The sequence below is a fragment of the Carlito syrichta genome, unplaced genomic scaffold (genome assembly GCF_000164805.1).
Source record: "Carlito syrichta isolate Samal-C Ts95f unplaced genomic scaffold, Tarsius_syrichta-2.0.1 Scaffold314304, whole genome shotgun sequence".
Lineage (NCBI taxonomy): Eukaryota > Metazoa > Chordata > Mammalia > Primates > Tarsiidae > Carlito > Carlito syrichta.
This window is the reverse complement of record NW_007258400.1, coordinates 248514-270919: the sequence shown is the minus strand read 5'-3', so window position 1 is coordinate 270919 and position 22406 is coordinate 248514. Positions and strand designations below refer to the sequence as shown.

Below are 22406 nucleotides of genomic sequence, written 5' to 3'. Positions count from 1 at the left end.
CCACTCACCTCAGCCTCCCAAAGGCGCGGGATTACAGGCTGAGCCACGGAGCCCGGCTGTTTGTTTTTCTATCTCCATATTATAATGTCAAACTGTTTATGCTTTTAGCTGTTTCTGACTGGATTCTGGTAATAATTATTCAGATTGAACAACTGATTGACAAACACACTAAAGAAAAAATCTGGGAAAGGGTTCTTTGAGAGCTTCTTGAAGATTATTTGACAGAGTAGGCTACAGTTGATAATTCATTCATCATTATTTACTCAATGAATTTTGCCTCACCAAGATTTTGGTAGGTGGAGAAGGTGGATTATTTCAATGTAGTTTATCCCATTTTACAAAGTTTCAGAACTACAAAAAGTTGATCTTTTCAAAAGGTCGAAAATCTAGATTATTAGCTTAGTATTTAGTATAAGACATCAGTAAGCATTAGACAAAAGTGTTCTACTGGAAACCACTAATATAATATGAATGTTTATAGAGGAATATTTTAGGAATAGATCAGATTAATTTTCATTTAATAAAAGTTTTCTTTTTTCTCTGGAAGAAGCTCCAAAAATTCACGTCACTTATGCTCACACTTAATAAGTGCTATAGTAGGTGTGGCCGAATTTAATAAATCAAACTACTGGATGCCAAATTAAATCTGAATTTATAATCAACAATATATTTTTCTAATATTTTATATATCAATTATAAAATGGAACAATGTTATATTAAAATGTATTGTTACTGTAGTTTATTTAAAATTAGAATTTACGTATATGTCTTGTCTTTTTATGTGCCAAGGCTAATTATGATTCATTCATATTCTATTATTCACAATTATGATGATCATAGTTGGTGATCAAATTTTCTTGTTAGAGAAGACAGAAACTATCAACAAATGTAGTCTATGTATGTATTGGCAATTCCCATCTTTAAACATTTTTTATATTAGGTTTGACCATATAAACTTGTTGATATCAAAGATATATGACATACAAAAAGGATAATTTTATATGATTCAGTCTAGCATTGTTATATTTCCAATATTAAACTATTCAAGCATTCCTGGAGTAATCATACTTGTGATGTGTTTTGTTTTGCTTAATTGGTGTTTAGCATGACTCTATGAATTTTGATAAAGTTGTTTAATATTGCTTAATATTTGTATTGGCTTATTAGATATATTGTGTTAATCCTAATATATTAGCTTCCTAGGGTTTCATTACAAATTAACACAAACAGGCTGAGTTTAAGCCATAGAAGTGTACTCTCCTGAAGTTCTGAAGTCAAGGAGTCAGAAATTTGTTAGGAACATACTATCTCTAGGGGCTCTAGAGGAGAATTTGATGTTCCTTACCTTTTCCAGCTTCTGCTGCTACCCTGGCCTCCCATGGAAGAAAGATATCCCTGCATGACTGGGCATTCAATTTGCTTTGTAATTCAACCACTTGCAGGATGAAACTCTTGGTGTGGTGTTCAGAAATCTCAGCTTTGCAGTTATGAGTGATAAAGATTTCTTTCAGGGGAAACATAGACTATTTCAGGTAATTTATGTACAGTGCAGAGGTAGTGTCATCAAAGCTATGGACTCAGAAAGCAAAGTAAGGAGTCACATAATCATCCACTCAAAACAAACTAAAGACCAAGCATAAGACCAGAACTATAAAACCACTAGAAAAAAACAATGGAGAAAACTCCATGGCATTGTTCCTGCAGAAATTTCTTGGTAACAACCGCCAAAGCACTAGCAAAGTAAACAAATGTAGATAAATGAGATTATATCAATGCAAAAAGCTTCCTCACAACGAGGAAAAAAATAAAGCTAAGAGGTAACCCATGGATTGGGATAAAATATTTTCAAATCATACAGCAGATAAGGGGATAATATTTTAAAAATACAAGGAACTCAAACTACTCCAAAACAAGAATTCAAATAACCCTATTTTGTTTATGTGCAAAGGATTCAAATAGATATTTCTCAAAAGAAGACATACAAATGGCCAACAGATTATGAAAGATTGCTCTACATCTCTAGTCATTAATTAAATAGAAACTAAAACCACAATGAGATATTATCTCACACCGGTTACAGTGGCTATTGTGAAAAAGATAAAAAAAGATTTTTTAGAAATGTGGAGAAAAGGGAACCCCTGAACACTATTTTTGAAATTGTAAAGTTGTACAGTTGTTTTAGAAGACAAAATTGAGATTTCTCAAAAAACTAAAAATTAAATTACCATATGATCCAGCAGTTCCCCTACAGGGTATATGCTCAAAGAAATTGAAATCAGTATGTCAAAGAGATGTCTGCACTTCCATGTGCATTGCAGCATTACTCACAACAGCCAAGATATAAATACCATCAAAGTATCCATCAGTCAATGAATGAATTTTTAAAATGTAGCATATACATACACACACACACACACACACACACACACACACACACACACACACACATTGGGAAATGTGTTAATACCTGAATGAACCTAGAAGATATTATGTTATTATGTGAATTAATCCAGGAACAGAGAAATAAATACTATATAACCTTACTTCTATGTGGAATCTAAAAGTTGAACTTCTAAAAGTAAAAATAGAAAATTGGTTACCAGAGGCTGGGGATATGGAGGCAGATAGGGAAAGGAGAAACAGCGTTCAACATATATAAAGTTGCAGTTAGGAGCCGGACTCGGTGGCTCAGCCTGTAATCCCGCGCCTTTGGGAGGCTGAGGTGAGTGGATTGCCTGAGCCCGCGGGTTTGAGACCCGGCTGGGCAGCGAGACCTCATCTCTACAATAAATAATAATAATAATAAAAATCAGCCGGGTGTGGCAGCGCATGCCTGTAATTACAGCTACTCGGAAGGCTGATGCGGAAGGATCGCCGGAGCCCAGCAGGTCGAGGCTGCGGTGGCCAAGAGGGCCACTGCACTCCGGTCTGGGCGACCGAGTGAGACTCCAACTCAAAAAAAAAAAAGTTGCAGTTAGGTAGGAGGCATAAATTCTTATGTTCTATGGTACAGCAAAGTGACTATGGTTAATAATAATGTATTGCATATTTCAAAATAGTTACAAGTGAATTTTAAATTTTGTCACCTCAAAGAAATGGTAAATTTTTGAAATAATAGATATGTAAACATGCATTGGGACAACATATTTATTGTATGATATACATATATGCAAGTATTATCCTTCAGTTAAAAATAAAATAAAACTTCAAAAGAGCCGAATGGACTTTCCTTTGCAGAATTTTAAGCCTATCTGGGAGAGGTGACTCCTTTATTCCTTCCATTTTCTCTGTTTTTGAATGTCAGTGTTTGTAACCGTTATGTTGTATCTCTCCTACCATTGTATTTTGGAAAAGGATAATTTTTGTTCAGCTTCACAGGTCCACAAATGGAAATGTTTTTTGTCCAAGGATGGAAATGACCTCGAGTTTTCACTCATACCTGATTAAGATAATTTATATAATGAGATTTAGAAATTTTGAACTGATGATATTTAGATAAGATTTAGATTTAGCATTATTATTTTTATGGGCATGAAACTTTTAAGGATGTTGGGATGAAGCGACTATATTTTACACATGGAAGAGACACAAAGTTTGTGGAGGCATAAAGCAGATTATAATGAGTTAATGACAAATCCACAAAATGTATGTATATGCCAAAATATGCCATTAACAAGTAACTTATATAAAAGATGAGAGGATAACATCTTGAATTATCCAGGTGGATATTAAATCCAATGACAAGTGTCCTTACAAGTGAGACAGAGGAAGACTTGGCAGAGAAAATAGGATGTGGCAATAAAAGCATAGAGGCGGAGATAGAAGTGATATGACCATGAACCCAGAAGGAGTCTTCAAAAGCTAGAAAAAAAACAAAGAATGAACACTATCCTACAGTTTACTGAGGAAGGAAGAAGTACAATCTGGCCAACCCCTTGATTTCGGACTTCTGGCTTCAGAACCGTGAGATAACATATACTTGTTGTTTCAAGCTACTCAGTTTGCGGTAATTTGTAACAGCATTCATAGGAAGATAATGCAGACTTATTTACTTTATATAAAAACATCATAGAAATTTGCTTTTACAATGCTGAGATAGTATTAAAATTATTAGCCCTTTCAGGTTTGATAAAATGTCTTATTGAATTATTGGGTCTGATGTGGGTAGGGTGGTACTAATTCACAAGTTTCTCACTTCTTTTTGTTGTTGTTATTGTTGTTGCTGTTGTTATTTTAATGATCTGGGTTACAATTCAGGGTTAGGTATCTAAATGGCCATTGCACCAGTAAAGTTTGAACCTCACTTTAGTCCTCACTTTACCAGGTTTGAGATCAGGTACCTTTATTGATGAAGTCTACCCCCACTACCCTGGCAGTTTCCCACTACTGACAATCACTTTCTTATAGTATTATAATTGTTCAGGGTCCGCTTATGAGTGAGAACATGTAGTACTCAGTTCTTTGTTTCTGTGATAGATCACTGAGTATTATAGATTCTAAGGCCATTCAAGTAGATGCGAAGTTCATAATTTTTTCCTCCTTTATGTAGTATTCCATCATGTATATGTACCACATTTTAAAAAAAATCCAGTCAACTCTTGATGTATACCATGGTTGGTTCCATGTTTTTGCTATTGCCAATAATGCTGCAATAAACATTCATGTGCAGGTGTGTTTTTCATAGAGTGATTTGAGTTCTTACAGGTATATTCCCAGAAGGGATATTGCTGGGACATATGAAAGTCGATTTTTAGACCTTTCAGTAATTGCCACACTGTTTGCCACAGAGGTGTACTAGTTTATAATCCTACCAACTATGTAGAAGTGTCCCCTTTTCTCCACATCCTCTCCAGTGTCTGTTGTTTTTTGAGTGATTGATGATGGCCATCCGGATTGGAGTTTGGTGGTGAATCTCAGTGTGATTTTAATTTGCATTAATTTGATGATTGGAAAGGTTGAGCACTTTTTCATGTATCTGTTGTCTGCTCATATATCAACAACAAATAGGCAGAAAACCAAATAGAAAGCACAATCCCATTCACAATGCTAAAAAAGAAAAAGAAAAAGGAATCTCTCGGCATCTTCCTACCCAGAGAAACAAAAGACCTTTATAACAAAAACTACTAAACCCTTCCCAAAGAAATCAAAGATGACACAAACAAATGGAAAAATATTCCAGGCACATGGATTGGAAGAATTACTATTGTTAATATGTCCATCCTACCCAAAGCAATCTACAGATTTAATGCAATACCCATTAAATTACCAGCATCATTCTTCTCAGACCCTGAAACAGCAATACAAAAATTCATATGGAATCATAAATGATCACAAATAACTAAAACAATCCTCAGCAAAAAAAATAAAGTGAGAGGCATCACATTTTCAAACTTTAAACTTTATTATACTTTATTATAAATCTACAATAATCAAGACAGCCTAGTTTTGGTATAAGAACAGGTATATAGATGGACCAATGGAACAGGATAAAGGTTCCAGAAGCAAAATCTCTATTTCTCAACCAATTCATCCTCATCAAAGCCTCCACCAATAACCACTGTGGAGAGGAGAACTTATTCAGTAAATGGTGCTGAGAAAACTGACTGACCACATGCAAAAGATTAAAACAAGACCCCTACCTATCGCCATTCAAAATAATGAACTCTAAATGAATCAAAGACCTTAATGTAAAGCCTCAAACTATAAGAACCTTAGAAAATGCAGGAGACATTCTTATGGAAATTGGAACTGGCAACCAATTTCTGATCAAAACCCGAAATGCTCATGCCATCATCAAACTGAAAAGCTTCTGTAAAGCAAAAGAAACCATCAAGAGAGTGGGGAGACTGCCCACAGGATGGGAAAAAATATTTGCCAACGATATCTGGCAAAAGACTAACTTCTAGGATCTACTAGGACTCAAATGTGACAAAAACAAAAACAAAAACAAAAAAACAACCCTATTAAAGTGGGCAAAAGACATGAAGTTTCTCATTTCTTATATGAAAATCTGTATATATGTGTTTTCTATTTTTTTGAAGTTGCTTTTAGGAATCTTTTCCAAAATATCTTTCATATGAAATACATTTGTGTAGAATATAGAAAATATAATAATTTTTTTTCTAGCCGTTAATATCTTTTATATTTCTTGACAAAATTAATTGAGGTATATTTGTTATGCTGATTTCCTTCCCAAAGTTCATGTCTTAAAATTTATATGTATATATGTATATTTATATATATATATATATACATATATCACCCTTTATCTTTATTGATTCATTTTCTTCTATTATTTTTCCTATTTTACGTGTATTTTAATCTAATTTTATTTATATTTTATGTCCTTGATATATTTATAATTACTAATATACTCTCAGAAGGACTTAATTCATATACCATAATTTCCATATACATTATTTTTTATTATAAGTTTTTCTAGAAATTCTGCAATTTGTTGTGCATTTTTTTTCTTTTATTTGAGAATTCCTGCAAGAGAAGGTTGTGGTTCTCTTGCAGGAATTCTCAAGTTAAATTTTCAGATTGAGGACTTGTGTTTTTTTACCTTTTTTCACTAATTTTTAGTTGCATTGTATTTGCATAATAGAATTTAATCTGTACTACTTTGACTTTGGGGACTTTATTGAGGTAGTCTTGAAAACTGATATATTAGTCAATGCTACTAAATAGTCCACGGGCACTTGAATTAAATTATATAGCTTCAGAATGCAGAGATTGATTTACTCAAACTTCCTATCAATTATATCATTACATTATTTCACATTTTTAAAACACTTTACCTGTGATGGACTTCAATTGGGGATATATATACCCTTCTACCAGTCTGTTTCTAGGCATAGCTCTTTGTCCATGTTATGATTTCTGCTTTGTGAATATTGTTGCTATATAATGTGTGGCATAGATACTTATACATCTTGTATACTCATAATGAATTGCTCGCTAGTATTATAAAATGTTATTCTGTCTTTTTGTCATTTAGGTTTAGGGTTCATCATAATGGACAGTGAAATTATCTCTTACTTTGTTATGTTGTTTTTTAACTATAATTTTAATTTTTGTTGTTTTAGATGTCTTTGGTTTTGTTATATGAAGTTTTTCAGATATTTCTGATTTTTGAAAAAAAAACCATATTTTTGTTCCACTGACTACCTTAGTTCTTAAACATTTAGGCAATTGTGTTAGTACATACAATAAGAAGCAATTACAATAAAATGGAGTGTTTCTGCTTCATCCTATTTCGCTTGCATATTAGTAACTTTAAAACAGTTTTACTTTTGTATTCTTATGCTTAAAGATTTGTCATTTTCGACTTCCATTATTTGACTGTCAGCTATTACCAGTAAAACAATTAATGAGGTTTTGTTCATTTATATTCTTATTTCATTATTAAAGAAATATTGTTTCTACTTTTTTAGGGCATATATTTTTTGCATTCTGATCTATCACCTTGGCCTGATGTCAATTACAGTTAATGTTTCTATTTGCCTTTTTTTTTTTTTTTTTTAGTTGGAGTCTCACTCTGTCGCCCAGACTGGAGTGCAGTGGCCGCTCCTGGCACTGCAGCCTCGACCTGCTGGGCTCCGGCAATCCTTCCGCCTCAGCCTTCCGAGTAGCCAGAATTACAGGCGTGCGCCACCACGCCCGGCTAATTTTTTGATTTATTGTAGAGATGAGGTCGCACCAAGTTGCCCAGGTGGGTCTCGAACCCGCGGGCTCAGGCAATCCACTCACTTCAGCCTCCCAAGGCGCGGGATTACAGGCTGAGCCACTGAGCCCGGCTATCATTTTTTTTTAATGCACAAATATTTTTGATGAGATTAAGTATTCTCCAATATAATGATCTTTCATATTTTTCTCCCTCTGGAATAAAAATATTGATTGTTTCTAAATACAGAATTTTACATCGATCTCAATTAGCATTTCTAATATTTATTTGAGTTATTTTATCTGTTCAGGATTTTTTTAACTTTTTCTTTATTTTTAATTGACATAATAATTGCACACATTTATAGAGCACAATGTGATATATTCATACTTGTATATAATGCATAATAATCAAAATAAGGTAATAGTTTATCTGAATATTCAAAAGTATTTGCTTATAATCACCATACTCGAACAGTAGTCCTAAACTCTTGGGCTCACATTTACTTTCTTAGTGGATATTACTTCACATAGTCCACGCATGTTTGAAAATCATCTCCTGTGCAAATACTTCCCTGACTTCCTCCCATCTTTGAAAAATTGGCCCTCTTATCTCTGAACACAACAATTTAAGCAAACCTATACCATTAGCACTTAACATATCATAACTGTATTTCATGTCGACTTAGTTTTTCCTAAGATTAATAATATCATCTAGTTTATCTTCATACTCTGTGTATAGTAAATAATTCCTAGTACATAGAAGATAATTAATAGCTTTTTTCCATCTCAAGACGTACAGAAAAGTGTTATTACATGGTTTAGATGTGAAGAATGAAAAAATTCATATTATTTTTGAAATTAGAGTGTTTAACACCGGCATGTGCCCCAAACAATCAATGTAGATTAACTCATTTAATCATCACAATACCTCTGTGGGTTATAACTGCTCTCATTTACAAATGAGGACACTGAGGCAGTGAAAAACTAAGAAACTTCTCATGGGACACAGTCTGTAAGTACTATTCTTGGGATTTAAACTCAGGCAATGGGACTTTATAGATTGTGCCCTTAAGCACGATACTATAATGCTGAAAATCGAATGAACAAATAAGCAGTGTATTATAAGGGTTCATTTCAATGAATAAAGAAGAATAGATTTTTTAGTGGAATATAAGTCCTCACTGTTGAAAAAATTCTTTTATGAATTATCTTTCCAAGTATTTGCTATTAAATTAAAAATGAAATGGTAAATACCCTAATTCTAGAACTTTTAGTACTTTTGTAATTTCTTTAATTCAGAAATTCATAGAGAAACTGAAATGCTATTCAAGCAAAATCTTTTATCTCCTATGCCCCTGCTCAAAGTGCTTATTCTGGCATAATTTAAATCCCCCAGGCAATTGAGTTTCTCTTACTTTCTTTAGTTACTGCTCATATCCTGATTTAACAGCTCACTGTCAATGAGTTGACTCCAACTTTCATTTTAAATTTTAGTTTCTTAATTTCATCCTATTACTCCTAATAATTACTTTTACATATCATTGCTCTTTCTAACTTGTAAAATAATACTTTTCCCTCTTTAATATTAATCCATTTCATATTACTGTAGATAGTTATCATCATTCCCATCAATCGTTTTCCAGCCAGCTCTACATATTTAGGACTTTTTAATTGTTTCCCATTAATCATTTCTATTATTCCTTAAATCACCCCATTATATTCTTCCTCAGGAACTATATAACCATTACAAATAGAAGGATATTGAAAATGCTATTTAGCCAAGTTGCTCTATGATTCAGTTCACCTTGGAGTTCAGAGAGGTTCTAAAATAAATACTGTTTTAAGTAATAAGAGAAGAGACTCCTTATGACCGCTCCTTTGTTTCATTTCTGTTTTGTACCAGCATCCAGGTTTTTAGGTGCAGGAGTCAGTAGATAATGATATAATTGATATCAAAATTTTCATACATTAAACACCACCTAGTCTTTTAAAAAATACCCTAAACATGACATTGGGAAAGATAGTATTTTTGTTTTCTCAAAAAAATGTGTAATTGAAAGGATAGTATTTTGTCAAGACACAAGAAAATTATGTGAATTTCAATAATGTTTCTCCAGGTAGTATTTCTTATGATATGGTCTGGTTTGTAGTCCTTATTCAAAGGTCTGGATAGTCTATGGAACCCAAACCCATAAATAAGCATTTTTGCTATATACTTCCCTATGCAGAGGAGCGTGATTCTCATTAATTGTGTATAATTTTTGTGTGTGTATAATTCGAAGGACAATGAAACAAATAACTACATGTTTGCTTATTGTCACTTGAACACTGAAAAAATAAACACAAAAATATTTCATTTAAAGTAACTAAAGTATATATCATATACATCACATATTATATAATATGGAAAGTGTATTTAAAGTTATATATCATATCTTTTATATATAATTATATACAAACATATATGTGTATGTATATCTGTGTATGTATGCATAAATATGTGTGTGTGCATATATTCACATGTATATAATTAAATGTACTCACACAAGTAAAAACTTACCAGTAGCCCATGGATGTATATAACTTAATTCATATGTATGTTTCATTAGATTATTAGTTTCCAACTTGTGCACTAAATTGTATTGCTAAAATATATATGTTCAAAATAATCGATTAGCATTCCATGTAGTTTCAAATGATTTATCACTTCAGGTACATGGTATACCTGCAGCTAAATAGCATTATGAAAAGTTACCTAATAGCAATTCTCTGTCAAAAGTCATTAGAAATATAGTGATAGATATGATAGATATTATTGAATTGAAACTTGGACTCTTCTCTCTATTGCCTGTGGCTGATTAGAATAATGTTCCAGATATTAGAATCTTATAAGAAGAAAATTTGGAAGAAGAAAAACAGAAACTTGATTGAGTTTTATTTGATAATAAAATTCTTAATTAATGTTCAGATTTTGTAAACAGTACATTAGAATTAGAAACCCACTGCTTCGCCAGGCTCGGTGGCTCAGCCTATAATGCCACGCTTTGGGAGACCAAGGTGAGTGGATTGCCTGAGCCCGTGAGTTCGAGACCCGCCTGGGCAACTTGCTGAGACCTCATCTCTATAATAAATCAAAAAATTAGTCGGGTGTGGTAGCACACGCCTGTAATTCCAGCTACTTGTAAGGCTGAGTGGAAGGACCGCCGGAGTCCAGCAGGTCGAGGCTGCGGTGGCCAGGAGCAGCCACTGCACTCCAGCCTGGGTGACAGAGTGAGACTTCAACTCAAAAAGAAAAAAAAAAAAGAAAAAGAAACCTACTGCTTATTAGATACAGAATATGATCATATGTTTGCCCATGTGTGAATTCACAATGAGTTGGGACGTCTTATTTATTGTTTTTTGTGGTTCACAATCCTTTAACATGCTGTAACAAACAGAATCTTGATCCATGTTGTTTCACTCTACACAAGCCAAAGGAATGACAAAGAAAACCTCAATAAGCATATTTCACTAAAAGACCAAACGTTTAGTATGTGGAATATATGTAGCATGGTTGTAGTTGAATGTATGTTATTTTTACCTTATGATTGACTTAAATTTTAGAAAATATATTTATACTTATTCTACTTACTATTAAGATTCATCTCAAAGTCTGTCAAATAAAATGATATAATGATCTTTTATAAACTGTAGAGTATAAACAATTTTTAAAAATATAGTACCTGGTTACAAAAATATTTAAATCTCATATAGATAGGGGTATAATTGTGTACACGTGAACAAAAATTCAGAAGAATTATCAGTGCATTCACAGTGAATTAACTAGGAAAATATCTTACCCTATCAGAAGCCAAAGGTTTAAGGGGAATATGAAATTGCTTCTTTTTATATTGAGAAATTACAGAAATACATATTCTGAGATGTTAACCAAAAAAGATAGTCCAAAGAAAGATATTTTTGACTAAAATATACCTGAAAAATTAACTTGAACTTTGAGAAACAAAAGACCGTCTCTTGTAGAAGAGGAGAAGAAATAGTTTACCAAGAAGCATGAAGACAACATGCACATGTGATTTAATGTATACAGGATATTTAATTCTACTATGCTTTTAGGTGAATTAAATAACATGAAATGAGGTTGACAGCAAAATAATTACATAGATTAATCTACAAAGTGTAATTTCAAATTGGCATAATAGCAGAAGAAAAGAAGCCTAAGAGAAAAAGACAGTATTGAGATAGTATTGTGATTATTAACCAGACACAGCTAGAGCATAATTGTAACCCCAAATTCTTGGTTTTACATAATGACCTTGTGATGTGCTGAAATAAGAAAATTGAACCTTCAAATATTTAAGATAATATCATAGATCTCTTGAATGGCGAAAGTCAAGACATGTTTCATTTTACGGTAGAGATAATATCTTTCACCATCTTTTGTTGACTTGAGCAATATTAAGATTTCTGACTTACATAAATAGGAATTGGTATCTGCAACTGAAAAAGTCAGAATAATAAAAGCGCCAATTCAAATAATATTTGCTTAAAATTGAGAGATCAAATAAGGTCAGAACCTTGAAGTAAATAAAAAATAATATTTAGGCTTACTGCTATAAAGAGTTCAAATTGACATGGGGACTTTATGAAGAGACTTTGAGAAAGAATGGTAAGGAGAAATACATCCCTAGCTACAGAGGCTTATGTCAGAGGAAAGAGTGCACCCACTTGCATTCACCCTTATCTTTTTCCCCTTTCCAACCAGTCAGGCTCCATTAAACAATGAATGAAAGTTATCAAAGTGTATTTACAATGTACCACACCATGCACCAGTGAATTCGACTTGGCAATTTTCTGATGAAGGAATGATATGGACAGGAATGTGCAGACACTCCTGCTGGCTGATTTATAGTGCAGTGCTGATTTTGATCTGTGAGGAGATTAGCTGTTCTGCCTAGCTGGCTAAAATGAACTGCCTCAAAGATTAAATAAGAAAAAAAGTTTTAAGAGGACTGTTTTTATCCCTTCCCTGCCATCTGAATCAGTATCTCTTGAAGGTTAAAATCCACTGAGGTATACAGTTTACTTTCAAATTGCAATCATTTACAACAAAGAACCCATAACAATGAAGTAACTCTGAGATGAATCCTAATCTGAAGGTTCAAAAGTACATAAATGCACATATTAATGCATTTCAGACTACATTTAAAAATTCAGGGAAAACAGTGAAGTAATTTGAACTCATTGAAGGTCAAGATTATTTTTAGTACATCACTGCATTTACCATTTGCACAATTGAAGCAATGCTTACTTTGAAAGTATATATTATGTGTTTGTACACAATTGAACAGATGATGTTACATACATCTGCTCATACATATATTTTCCTTCATTTTTCAGATAACATCAAATCAATTGCAGTCATGCAAGTTGGTAAAATCTCCCCTTTATATTTAATTCTACAATAGATACTTATACTTCAGATTCTATGTATAATCAAACCATCCATCACTACTCTCACTTTGTGCAAATATGATGTAATTCTCATTATATAAGGACAACAGGTATCAACAAGCTAGGACATCTCCACTTACCTGCAGATATTAGTTTCTCTCTATTTTTTTCTTTTTTTATTTTAAAGATGTAGGGTGCAAGTCAGGACAGGGTACATAAGTGGTTTAAGTACAGCTGAAGTTTAGGTCTCCCATTGGTCTTCACTTCACCAGAATTAAGATCAGGAACCCTTACTGATGTTATGTACCCTCACCCCACTCTTCCTTGGCAGTGTCCTGCTACTGCCAATCCCTTTCTTGCAGCATTATGTTAGATGTTCGGGGAAAAATACTGTCATAGATAGTTTCTTTCCACTTGTGAGCAATATCCTATTAGGGCTAGCTCTACCTTCAGTTCATCTTTTACAACTAATTATTCTTTCATTAGTATCCTTGATGTCTTATCTCTGTTGAGTTTATATCCCTCTGCATAGTAACACAATTGTTTTCCAACTTGAAATGGAAACCTTTAGTTAATTATGGTCTTATTTATTGCTTTATACCCTTTCTTCCCCACATTACTACTAAGTTTCCCCAAAAGACAGAGCAGTTCTCCTCTTTTCCCTCCAATATCCTTGCTTTCCATTCTCTCTCCATTATATTACAGTTTGTTATTCCCTCCCGTGTATTAAATAATTATACTGCATGAACATGAGTAAGAATTTAGACTCTTAGTCAGGCATGGTGACACTTGCCTGCAGTTCCAGCTACTTGGAAGGCTAAAGCAGAAGGATCACCTAAGCCCAGCATTTTGGGACTGCAGTAGCCATGAGCATGCAACTGCACTGCAGCCTGGGCAGAGTGCACTCCAACTCCAAAAAAAAAAAAAAAAGAAAGAAAGAAAAGAATTTAGATCCCAAAGATAAGTTGCCCAAGTTCAGTTTCCTGTCAACTTTCTGTTTGAACACCATTTTCAAAAATCTCTTTGCGATTTAGTTTCTTTAGTCATCACATGGCAATAATAACACACTTTATCTCATAATGTCATAACAAGATTTAAAGAAACAATAATGGGTATACATGAGTATTTTTTGATGAATTATTAAATGAGCCTCTAAGATTATTTATAGTTAGGGTTTTATTTTAATTAATGTCAATAATGCTATCTTGTCTATCCTCTGTTGCTATTAGTGAATCATCATCATTGCTTTACTTTGATGACATTTAACTCTGCATGTAGTTAAAATGCATTTTATTTAATTTTAACTGATATAGGTGGGATATATGAGGGATTTGAGCAGAAAAAAAAAAACATGAGTAAAGATGGGGTGTAGGGCACATTTATGATTTAGTCTGCATTACCTTTCCCCAACTCAGCAAAATATATTTTCTGAAGGAAGATCTGAAGAGTCAGACAAAACCATAATTGAGATGTGATTACATCTCAAAAAATACTTTATTATTTTAATGACCTGACAGCATGTATTATTCATACCCCTGACAAATTTCCATTTATGGAAAGATGAGTGAGTTGCCTAAATCATGAAAAGTATATTCTTTTTACCTTCTTTAAAGAAAGGATCCCTTCTCTGGTCTCTCTGTCAGTGGAGATGGAGAATATCCCTATTCCATCACCATTTATGATGGAGTATGTCATGTCAGCATTTGAGCCGGTATCTGCATCATTTGCCTTGATTTTTCCAACAGCTGACCCCACTTGGGCGGACTCAGGAACATACAGTTGATAGTGCTCTGGAAAATATGTCATATAAAACGTATTAATACAATGCTCATAAAATACGAATCTTATAAGAAAATGACAATATTTAGACCACCTATTCAAATGAACATTATATTAATAATGCATCAAATGGATTATATTTTAAGATTTCAACATTATACTATTTAGTAAGAATATCCTAGGTTTATATAAATGTTAAAAGATATTTAAAATATTTACATAAAAACAATCTGTATATCGGAATACCTATTTTATTAGCTCTACATTCTTAAGTGATAGAAAAACTGCATTCTGAATGAGGCAAGTATTAGCGTAATCCTACATATTTCTCCTTTCATATAGCATCTGATGTTCAAATATAAAGGTGTGGTTACTTGGAATGCAACAAGAAAAATGGACATAGCCTTCCACTGAATATAGATTAGAGAAATGTACAGTCAAGACAGAGAAAGACATAAATGCATATGTCTTTCTCTCATAAATGGATTTATATGCTTATTTATCATCAATTCTCCAAAAGCTTCTAAAGGTTTTTGAGGTAGCATTATAATAAAGTCATAAATAATTTAAGGTTGTTAAAAATGCTTTAAATAAGTTATCAAAATGAAGGATGGCACAGTAATTATAATGGCTGCATACAATGAGACAGTATTTGTGAATTAGAATTGATTTTGATACTATAACAGAAATTATAAGCACTATGAATTCTATAAATCTCATTGTCTTCATGTAGAAATATCAATTTTCCAAAGTTTGTCCTGATAGTAAATGTTAATTGAGTTGAATTGAAACATTAATTAAGTTGAATGCAACTTTTCCTACAGGTACTCAGGAAAATGAATATTAAAACGCATTATTAACAGTTTTCCTAAGTGTTTTATCGACAAGTTAGAAACATGTTTATTAAAGCAATTTATTATAGAAAATTCAAAACAACATTATAAATAACAGGAATTCAGGGGCCTTGAATTCAAGTTAATTTGTTAGTCAAGCATGATGGTGAACACTTGTAGTCCTAACTACTCAGGAGGCTGAGGAAGGACGATCACATGAGCCCAAGAGTTTCAGGTTACTGTGAGGTGTGATCATACTACTGCATTCCAGTCTGAATGACAGAGCAAAACCTTATCTCAAATGCAAAAATAAAACAAATAATCTCAGATAAAAAACAAAATGGAATTTGATAAACAGAATTTCAGCCAAGATTAAATTAACCGTGGTTCATATTATACCAGGATATAGATTATGTAGACAAGTGAATTCATAACCTCTATGAAAATAGTTTTATTCAGGCAATCATTTGTCAGTTGTAGTGTGACTTAAAAAAAAATCTTATCTAGTGATATATGGAAATTTTATTTTTTACTATTATTGGGGCAAAGACCACTTATGAGTTTTATTCTTAACAAATTTCTAAGTGTACAATACAGTATCATTGCACAACATTACACAGAAGATCTCTACATTTAGTTACACAAAATGTATTTATTTATTTATTTAGTGTGTAACTAAATTTTTATACTCATCGATGAGCAATTTTCCACTCTCCCTACCCTAGTTTTTGGCAACTACCATTATATCCTTTGGTTCTATAAGTCTTACTGTTTTAGATACCTCATACCATTGAAATCTCGCAGTACTATATTTGTTCTTCAGTAACTGGGCATTTGATGCATCATACTGTCCTCATATTTATCCATGTTATTCCATATTGTAAGATTTCCTTCATTGTTAAGTGTAAGTAATATTTCATTGTATGCTTTGCTGTCTATTTATCTATCTATGGACATTTAGATTATGTCATCTTAGTAATTATGAGTAGAGCTGGCTGTAATGAATATGGGAATGGTAATATGTCTTTGACATCTCGATTTTAATTTTTTTTTTGATAAATACTGAAAAGTAGGATTGCAGACTTAAATAATAATTTTTTTTCGGAGGAGGAACCTTCATATTAGAAATTCAATTTTTGCATTTCTAACAGCAGTACACAAGTGTTCAAGTTCCTCCACGTTCTTTTGTCTTTTGCTTTGTAAAAACTAGTCATCCTAACAGGTGTGAAGTGATATCATAATGTAGTTTTGATTTGCATTTCTATTCTAATTAGTGACATTGAGCATATTTTCACCTACCTGTTGTCCATATGTATGTGTTCTTGGAAGAAATGACCACTCAGGTCCTATGCCTGGTTTTAAGTAGGTCATTGTCTTCTTTGGCTATTGAATTGTAGAGGTTTCTTATACTTTGGAAATAAACCTTGTATCAGACATATGGTTTGCAAATATTTTATCCCATTCCATAAACTGCTTTTTCAATCTGTTGATTGCTTTTTTTTGCCACATTAAAGAATTTTAGTTTTATTTAGCCCCATTTTTCCATTTTTGCTATTATTGCTTATGATTTAGGAGTATAAGCAAGAAACACACAGTATTACCAGCACTGTTTGTGAAGAGTCTATTATTTTTTTTTTAAAAGAACTGGGGTACAATTAAGTAATAGGTATACTAGTGGTCATTGTACAGGTAAGGCCTGGGTTTCCCTTTGGTCCCCACTGGAATCTGTTCTTTTCCTGTTGTGTATTTGACATCCTTGTTGAAGATGAGTTTAATGCATATGTGTACACTTATTTTCTAGGCTATTCTTTATGCCCATTCTTACCACTTCTCTTTATCATAGCACTAAGCTAAAGCAATTAGGCAAAAATTTAAAATAAAAGGCATTCAAATTGAAATGAAAGAAGAACAACTGTCCTTGTTTGTATCTAATAAAATATTATATACTAAAAACCCCGAAGACTTTGCAATAAACAGCTAACAAACAAAATTGTGAGAACCAGTAACAAATTCAAAAACATACAGGACATAAAATCACCATACAAAAATTAGTTGCTTTACTGCATACTAATAAAAATATCTGAAAAATTAGGAAAATATTCCCATTTATAAAATATCAATTTATGTTCATGGATTAGAATACTTAGCTTCTAAAAATAAAATGGTATATTTTAAAGGGTGCTTATGTGGTTACTAAAAGTAGACTTGTGTGTCCATGTGCCTGTGCATGTGATTGAATGAGTGTATGTATGTGCATGTGAACACTTATTCCACATTCAACAAACATTTTTCATCAGCATTGGAGACACTACCTGACATAAATAAACGCACGGTCAAGTATGGAATACATTATTTTTTAACTCAGTGGTCCCCATCAACATACATTTTCCTGAGTAGAACATGCTTTTCTGTAAACATGATTCCTTAACCTTAATCATGTTTTTATCAGGATGCCTGCTACTGCTAAAAGACCTAGCCTCCTTGATACAGTTATTTGACCTGGGAAGAGCATGGCAACAAACCCTTTGTAGGACACCACCTTTCTTTTTCCAGTTGATTAGTGAAAGGTAGGCAAATGATTCAAAAATTTCAGCAAAAAGTCCATTTCTCAGAAATGCTTGAACTGGAAAAAGAAACAAACTTTAGTCTCTCTTTGGTGGCAAAACCATGAAATGAAGGAAGAAATTTCTGCCAGTGGCCACATTTCCAAAATTCATGTTGAAGGAGCAATTAAGGATGTAAAATCAGCATTAGAGAAGCCATGCCATTTGGACTTTTCTTGAAAATATCAAAATGATCCTGAGAAGGTACATCTAAAATAGAACATTGTTTTATTCAAAAAAAGTATACACATACTAAAATTAGCACAAATCCTCTAAAATTGGTCAAGACAGAGAGGTTAAATGCAGTCAAGTTCATGGATGCTGTGGTCTCAGGTCCAACTAAAACAGAATTTCCGACAATTCTGTAAGCCTTTAAAAAGACTTTCAGTTAATTAAGACTGGAATGATATCACTTGCAAATCGAAGAAGTCCTAGTAAACAAAGATGATTAAATACATTACAGAATTACTATGGGGGTTGCATTATAAAGAAGGTTGTTTTTAAGAAGCAGGTATCAAAAAACTGTTCAAGAGAGTCATAAAAGACTGAAGGCCCAGAAAACTTTTAGGCTGAGTCCTAAAAGATTAAATATATTCCTGGAACCTGAAGATCATGTTCATAAGAAAAACTGATCATTCTTGACACATTTTAAGAATTCCAAGTATAGCAACTTTTTCCCACCCATCACATCCATTTTTCAAAAAATAGACTATATTCGGGTTAATATTTTATACATTTTCCATAATGTTAAGAACTTATAATTTGTTACTTGTGAATCAACTTTTAGTAGGCAGGCTTAAGGTGGCTCCCTTTTATCCCTGCCTCCTGCTGTTCATTCTCTGGAGTAATTTCTTTCCCTAGAATTCTGATAGGATATGGTGTCTAACTTTTAATGAATTAAGTACAGCAAAAGAAATGGAAAGTCTCTTTTAAGACTAGGTTACAAAAAGAGTGCAATTTTTATCTTGTGTAATCTCCCTCAATTTTTTTTCTTTATTTTTATTTTTTTAATTTTAAAGATGTGGGGTACAATTCAGGGTTATTTATACAAATGTTCATTATGCAGGTACCCTAGTTGATGTCTCTCACTCTTTCTTAGATCACTCACTCTGAGGAAAGCTAGCTGCCATGGTCTGTTGCAGCCTTGTGGAGTGGCCCACACAGCAAGTGACTGTGGTCAAAAAACATGTTAGTAAGTTGGAACAGAAACCATCCCTACCTTCACCCAGGCAAACCTTTGGATAGGACCTCATTCTCAGTTTACAAGTAAACTGAAATCTCTTAAACTTGAATGAAAGACACCCAGATAAATCATATGTAAGTTCTTGAGCCACAGAAATTGTGAGATAATAAATATCAGTTGTATTAAACTGTCAAATTGGACTCATTTGAAATACAGCAATAGATAAATTATGCATACTGCTGCAGAGTTGCCAGTGATTTGCTAAATCAAATGAGCTCTTTTTAGTTCTGATCCTCTTGGAGAACTTTTTGTAATGTTTAGGAAATTTTTAAAAAATGAACAAACAAAACATAATTCAATTCCACCTTTATTTCTAAAAATTTATCTTCCTATAGCTTTTTACTATCATATATTTCTAATATAATAAACAGATAAAATAATACAATGACATATGCTTGTATGTTGTCACATCTTAATACTTTGATATATTCAATTCAGATCTTATTTTACATAGAAATATATTATTGAAGGCACAGATAATGCTGCAAGTGAACAATTTGCCATAAGCAACTCTCAGTTTCTTCTCCTGGAGTCATTATCTATCCGTTGCATAGCTTTCTAATCTTAATTTTCTTATGTTTTCACAAATTTGGATAGCACTTTTTATGTTTTAAATATATAGGCAAAGTTTCTTTCTTTCCATACTACTTTTCTAGACCTAAATCATAATTTTAGGATGTATCTAAGATCATACATGTAGTTCTAGTTCATGAGTTACAGTATACTATTTAATTGTGATAATATGCCAGGAGTTGTCCAATTTTATCTTTTTAAATTTAGAAATAGTCCAATGATCACTTTATATTTTAATATGTAAGGAAATATTTCATTATACTTTACATATCTCCTTATGCACATGAGGAAGACTTATCTAAGCTCTATCCGCAAAGGATATCCTCCCTGGATTTTCAAGATGTGGTCATTCCCTTTGTTCCTGTGGTTTCTATTGCAACTTATAAACCTTTGGCTCCCCAATGAATAGCCAAGTATATCACATCCCAAGTTCTTGTTATTATATTCAAATGAATGTCAGACATCTATGACATGTCTTTTTAAAAAACTAATTTAAAAACTACTTGTAGACTTCTGGCAAGATGGCGATGGGGCAGGTTGGTCTGTGAGACCCTAAGAAAAAGGAAGTGTCCATAAAGATTCTCGCTTTCCCCTGCTGGCTGCTGCTCTCATGGCTGCTAGCCCCATGAAGGTCTTCCCACGCACCGCACTGCTAATGCAGCAGCCACCGCCATCCCCCTTCCCCAGGTGAACATCAGCTCCCAGCCACCTCCACTGACACAGCCACCTCCACTGCTGCCCATTCTGTACCCTGGGCAGCCCTCGGCTCCCATCCCATGGAGCTCAGGGCTCCCCCGCCTGCTGTACTGCCCTGCACAGCCCTGCCTGAGCTACCCCATGCCATGTCAACTTGCAGCACCCCCTGACTCACACTTTGCCTCCCCCAGCTTGGCCCCCAGCCCCAGTGGAACCAGAATCCAGCTGGAGCCCTGAGACCAGGCAGAGACCAGCATTACCCCACCCAACTCTGTGCAGCATTGCCCAGTCTCCACACGGGATCTAATGTAATAGCATCAAAATGGGAGAGACAGAATCCCCTCCCCCATACTAGATAGGACACAGGTTAGATCTAAGTGGCAGGCTTGACAGGCAGCAAGCGGACTGAGCCCAGATCTGATCCACCCTCCAGCAGGTCTGGGACAACTGACCCTAACTGTGAGCAAGCCTACTGGCCTGCAATGAGAGCTAGAGATCAGAGCTGAAAAGAAGTTGGACTTAGAGGAACAATCTCAGAATGTGCTTGGTTCTCTTGTTTTAATTTTATTATTTTTATTAATTGTCTGTTTTACTCTTCTTTTTTTCTCTTTTCTCTCTCTTCTTACTGCTATTAATAACGTTTTCATAATTTCTTTGTTTCTGTAAGTTTACTGACTTTTTTCTTCTTCACATTTCATGTTTGTTAGGGGAATAGTACATTAATAAGGAGGCTGGTTAGTTTGTGTGCCTGTATGATTGTATGTTTTAGTTTTATTTATTTATTTTTTACTCTTATCTGTCTTTGAGTCTCTTTCCATTTGTTAGTTGGTACCTTTGTCTGTTTTCCTTCTTATTCTTCTCCTTCTCCACCTTCCTCTTCTCCCATCTCCCCATTCCATTCTTTTTGTTTTTCTTACCTCATTTTGCTTTCAGGGAGCAAACCTATACCCCCAGTGAATGGATTGCAAGGCAATGGGAAGTGGGTTCCAGGGTATCCACACACCTGTTGGTGGATACTGAGATCTGCAGATAGATTTTGAATCACAGCTCCCCCCTCAATTAAATCTCAAAACTGCAAAAAGTATAGTCCCCAACCTACAGTCCACTTTAAGAATTGAACAAAGTCAGAGGATTCACATAAGAAAGAATAGGAGATTGAGCAAACAGAAGTAAAAGAAATCCCACCACCCCTAACAAAAAAATTAAAGAAGATGAGGAAAAAAGGAAGAAGTGGGGAGGAAAACCTACACAAATGAAGAAAAACCAAAAGAAGAACATAGGTCTCACACAGACCTCTGGGAAGTCAGACAATGAGAAAACAGACCTCAGAAAGCAAACAAAGAAGAGTTCCCAGAATGACTGGTCACATACTACAAACCCAGACATCAAGACATTAATAGAGAGAATAAAAAGAAGTGAGGAGAGAAAAGAAGAAAGTAGGAAGGAGTTAATAAGTGAGTTAACAACTGTAAAGAATACTGTGATTGAAACAACTAACAAACTAATTAGTATGGAAAGCAGAATCAGCCAAGCAGAAGAAAGAATCTCAGAACTTGAGGA

General features: G+C 33.6%; 1 protein-coding gene across 2 annotated transcripts in view; it reads right to left on the bottom strand.

Moving 5' to 3' along the window:
- The window catches only part of CDH18 (cadherin 18), a 280274-nt gene that overhangs the window by 98131 nt on the left and 159737 nt on the right, over positions 1 to 22406 (bottom strand). For both annotated transcript variants that reach the window (XM_008071385.2, XM_021719205.1), the window contains one exon: positions 14722 to 14909. In XM_008071385.2, the coding sequence (XP_008069576.2) occupies positions 14722 to 14909 (188 nt within the window). The remainder of the gene's footprint in view (positions 1 to 14721; positions 14910 to 22406) is intronic.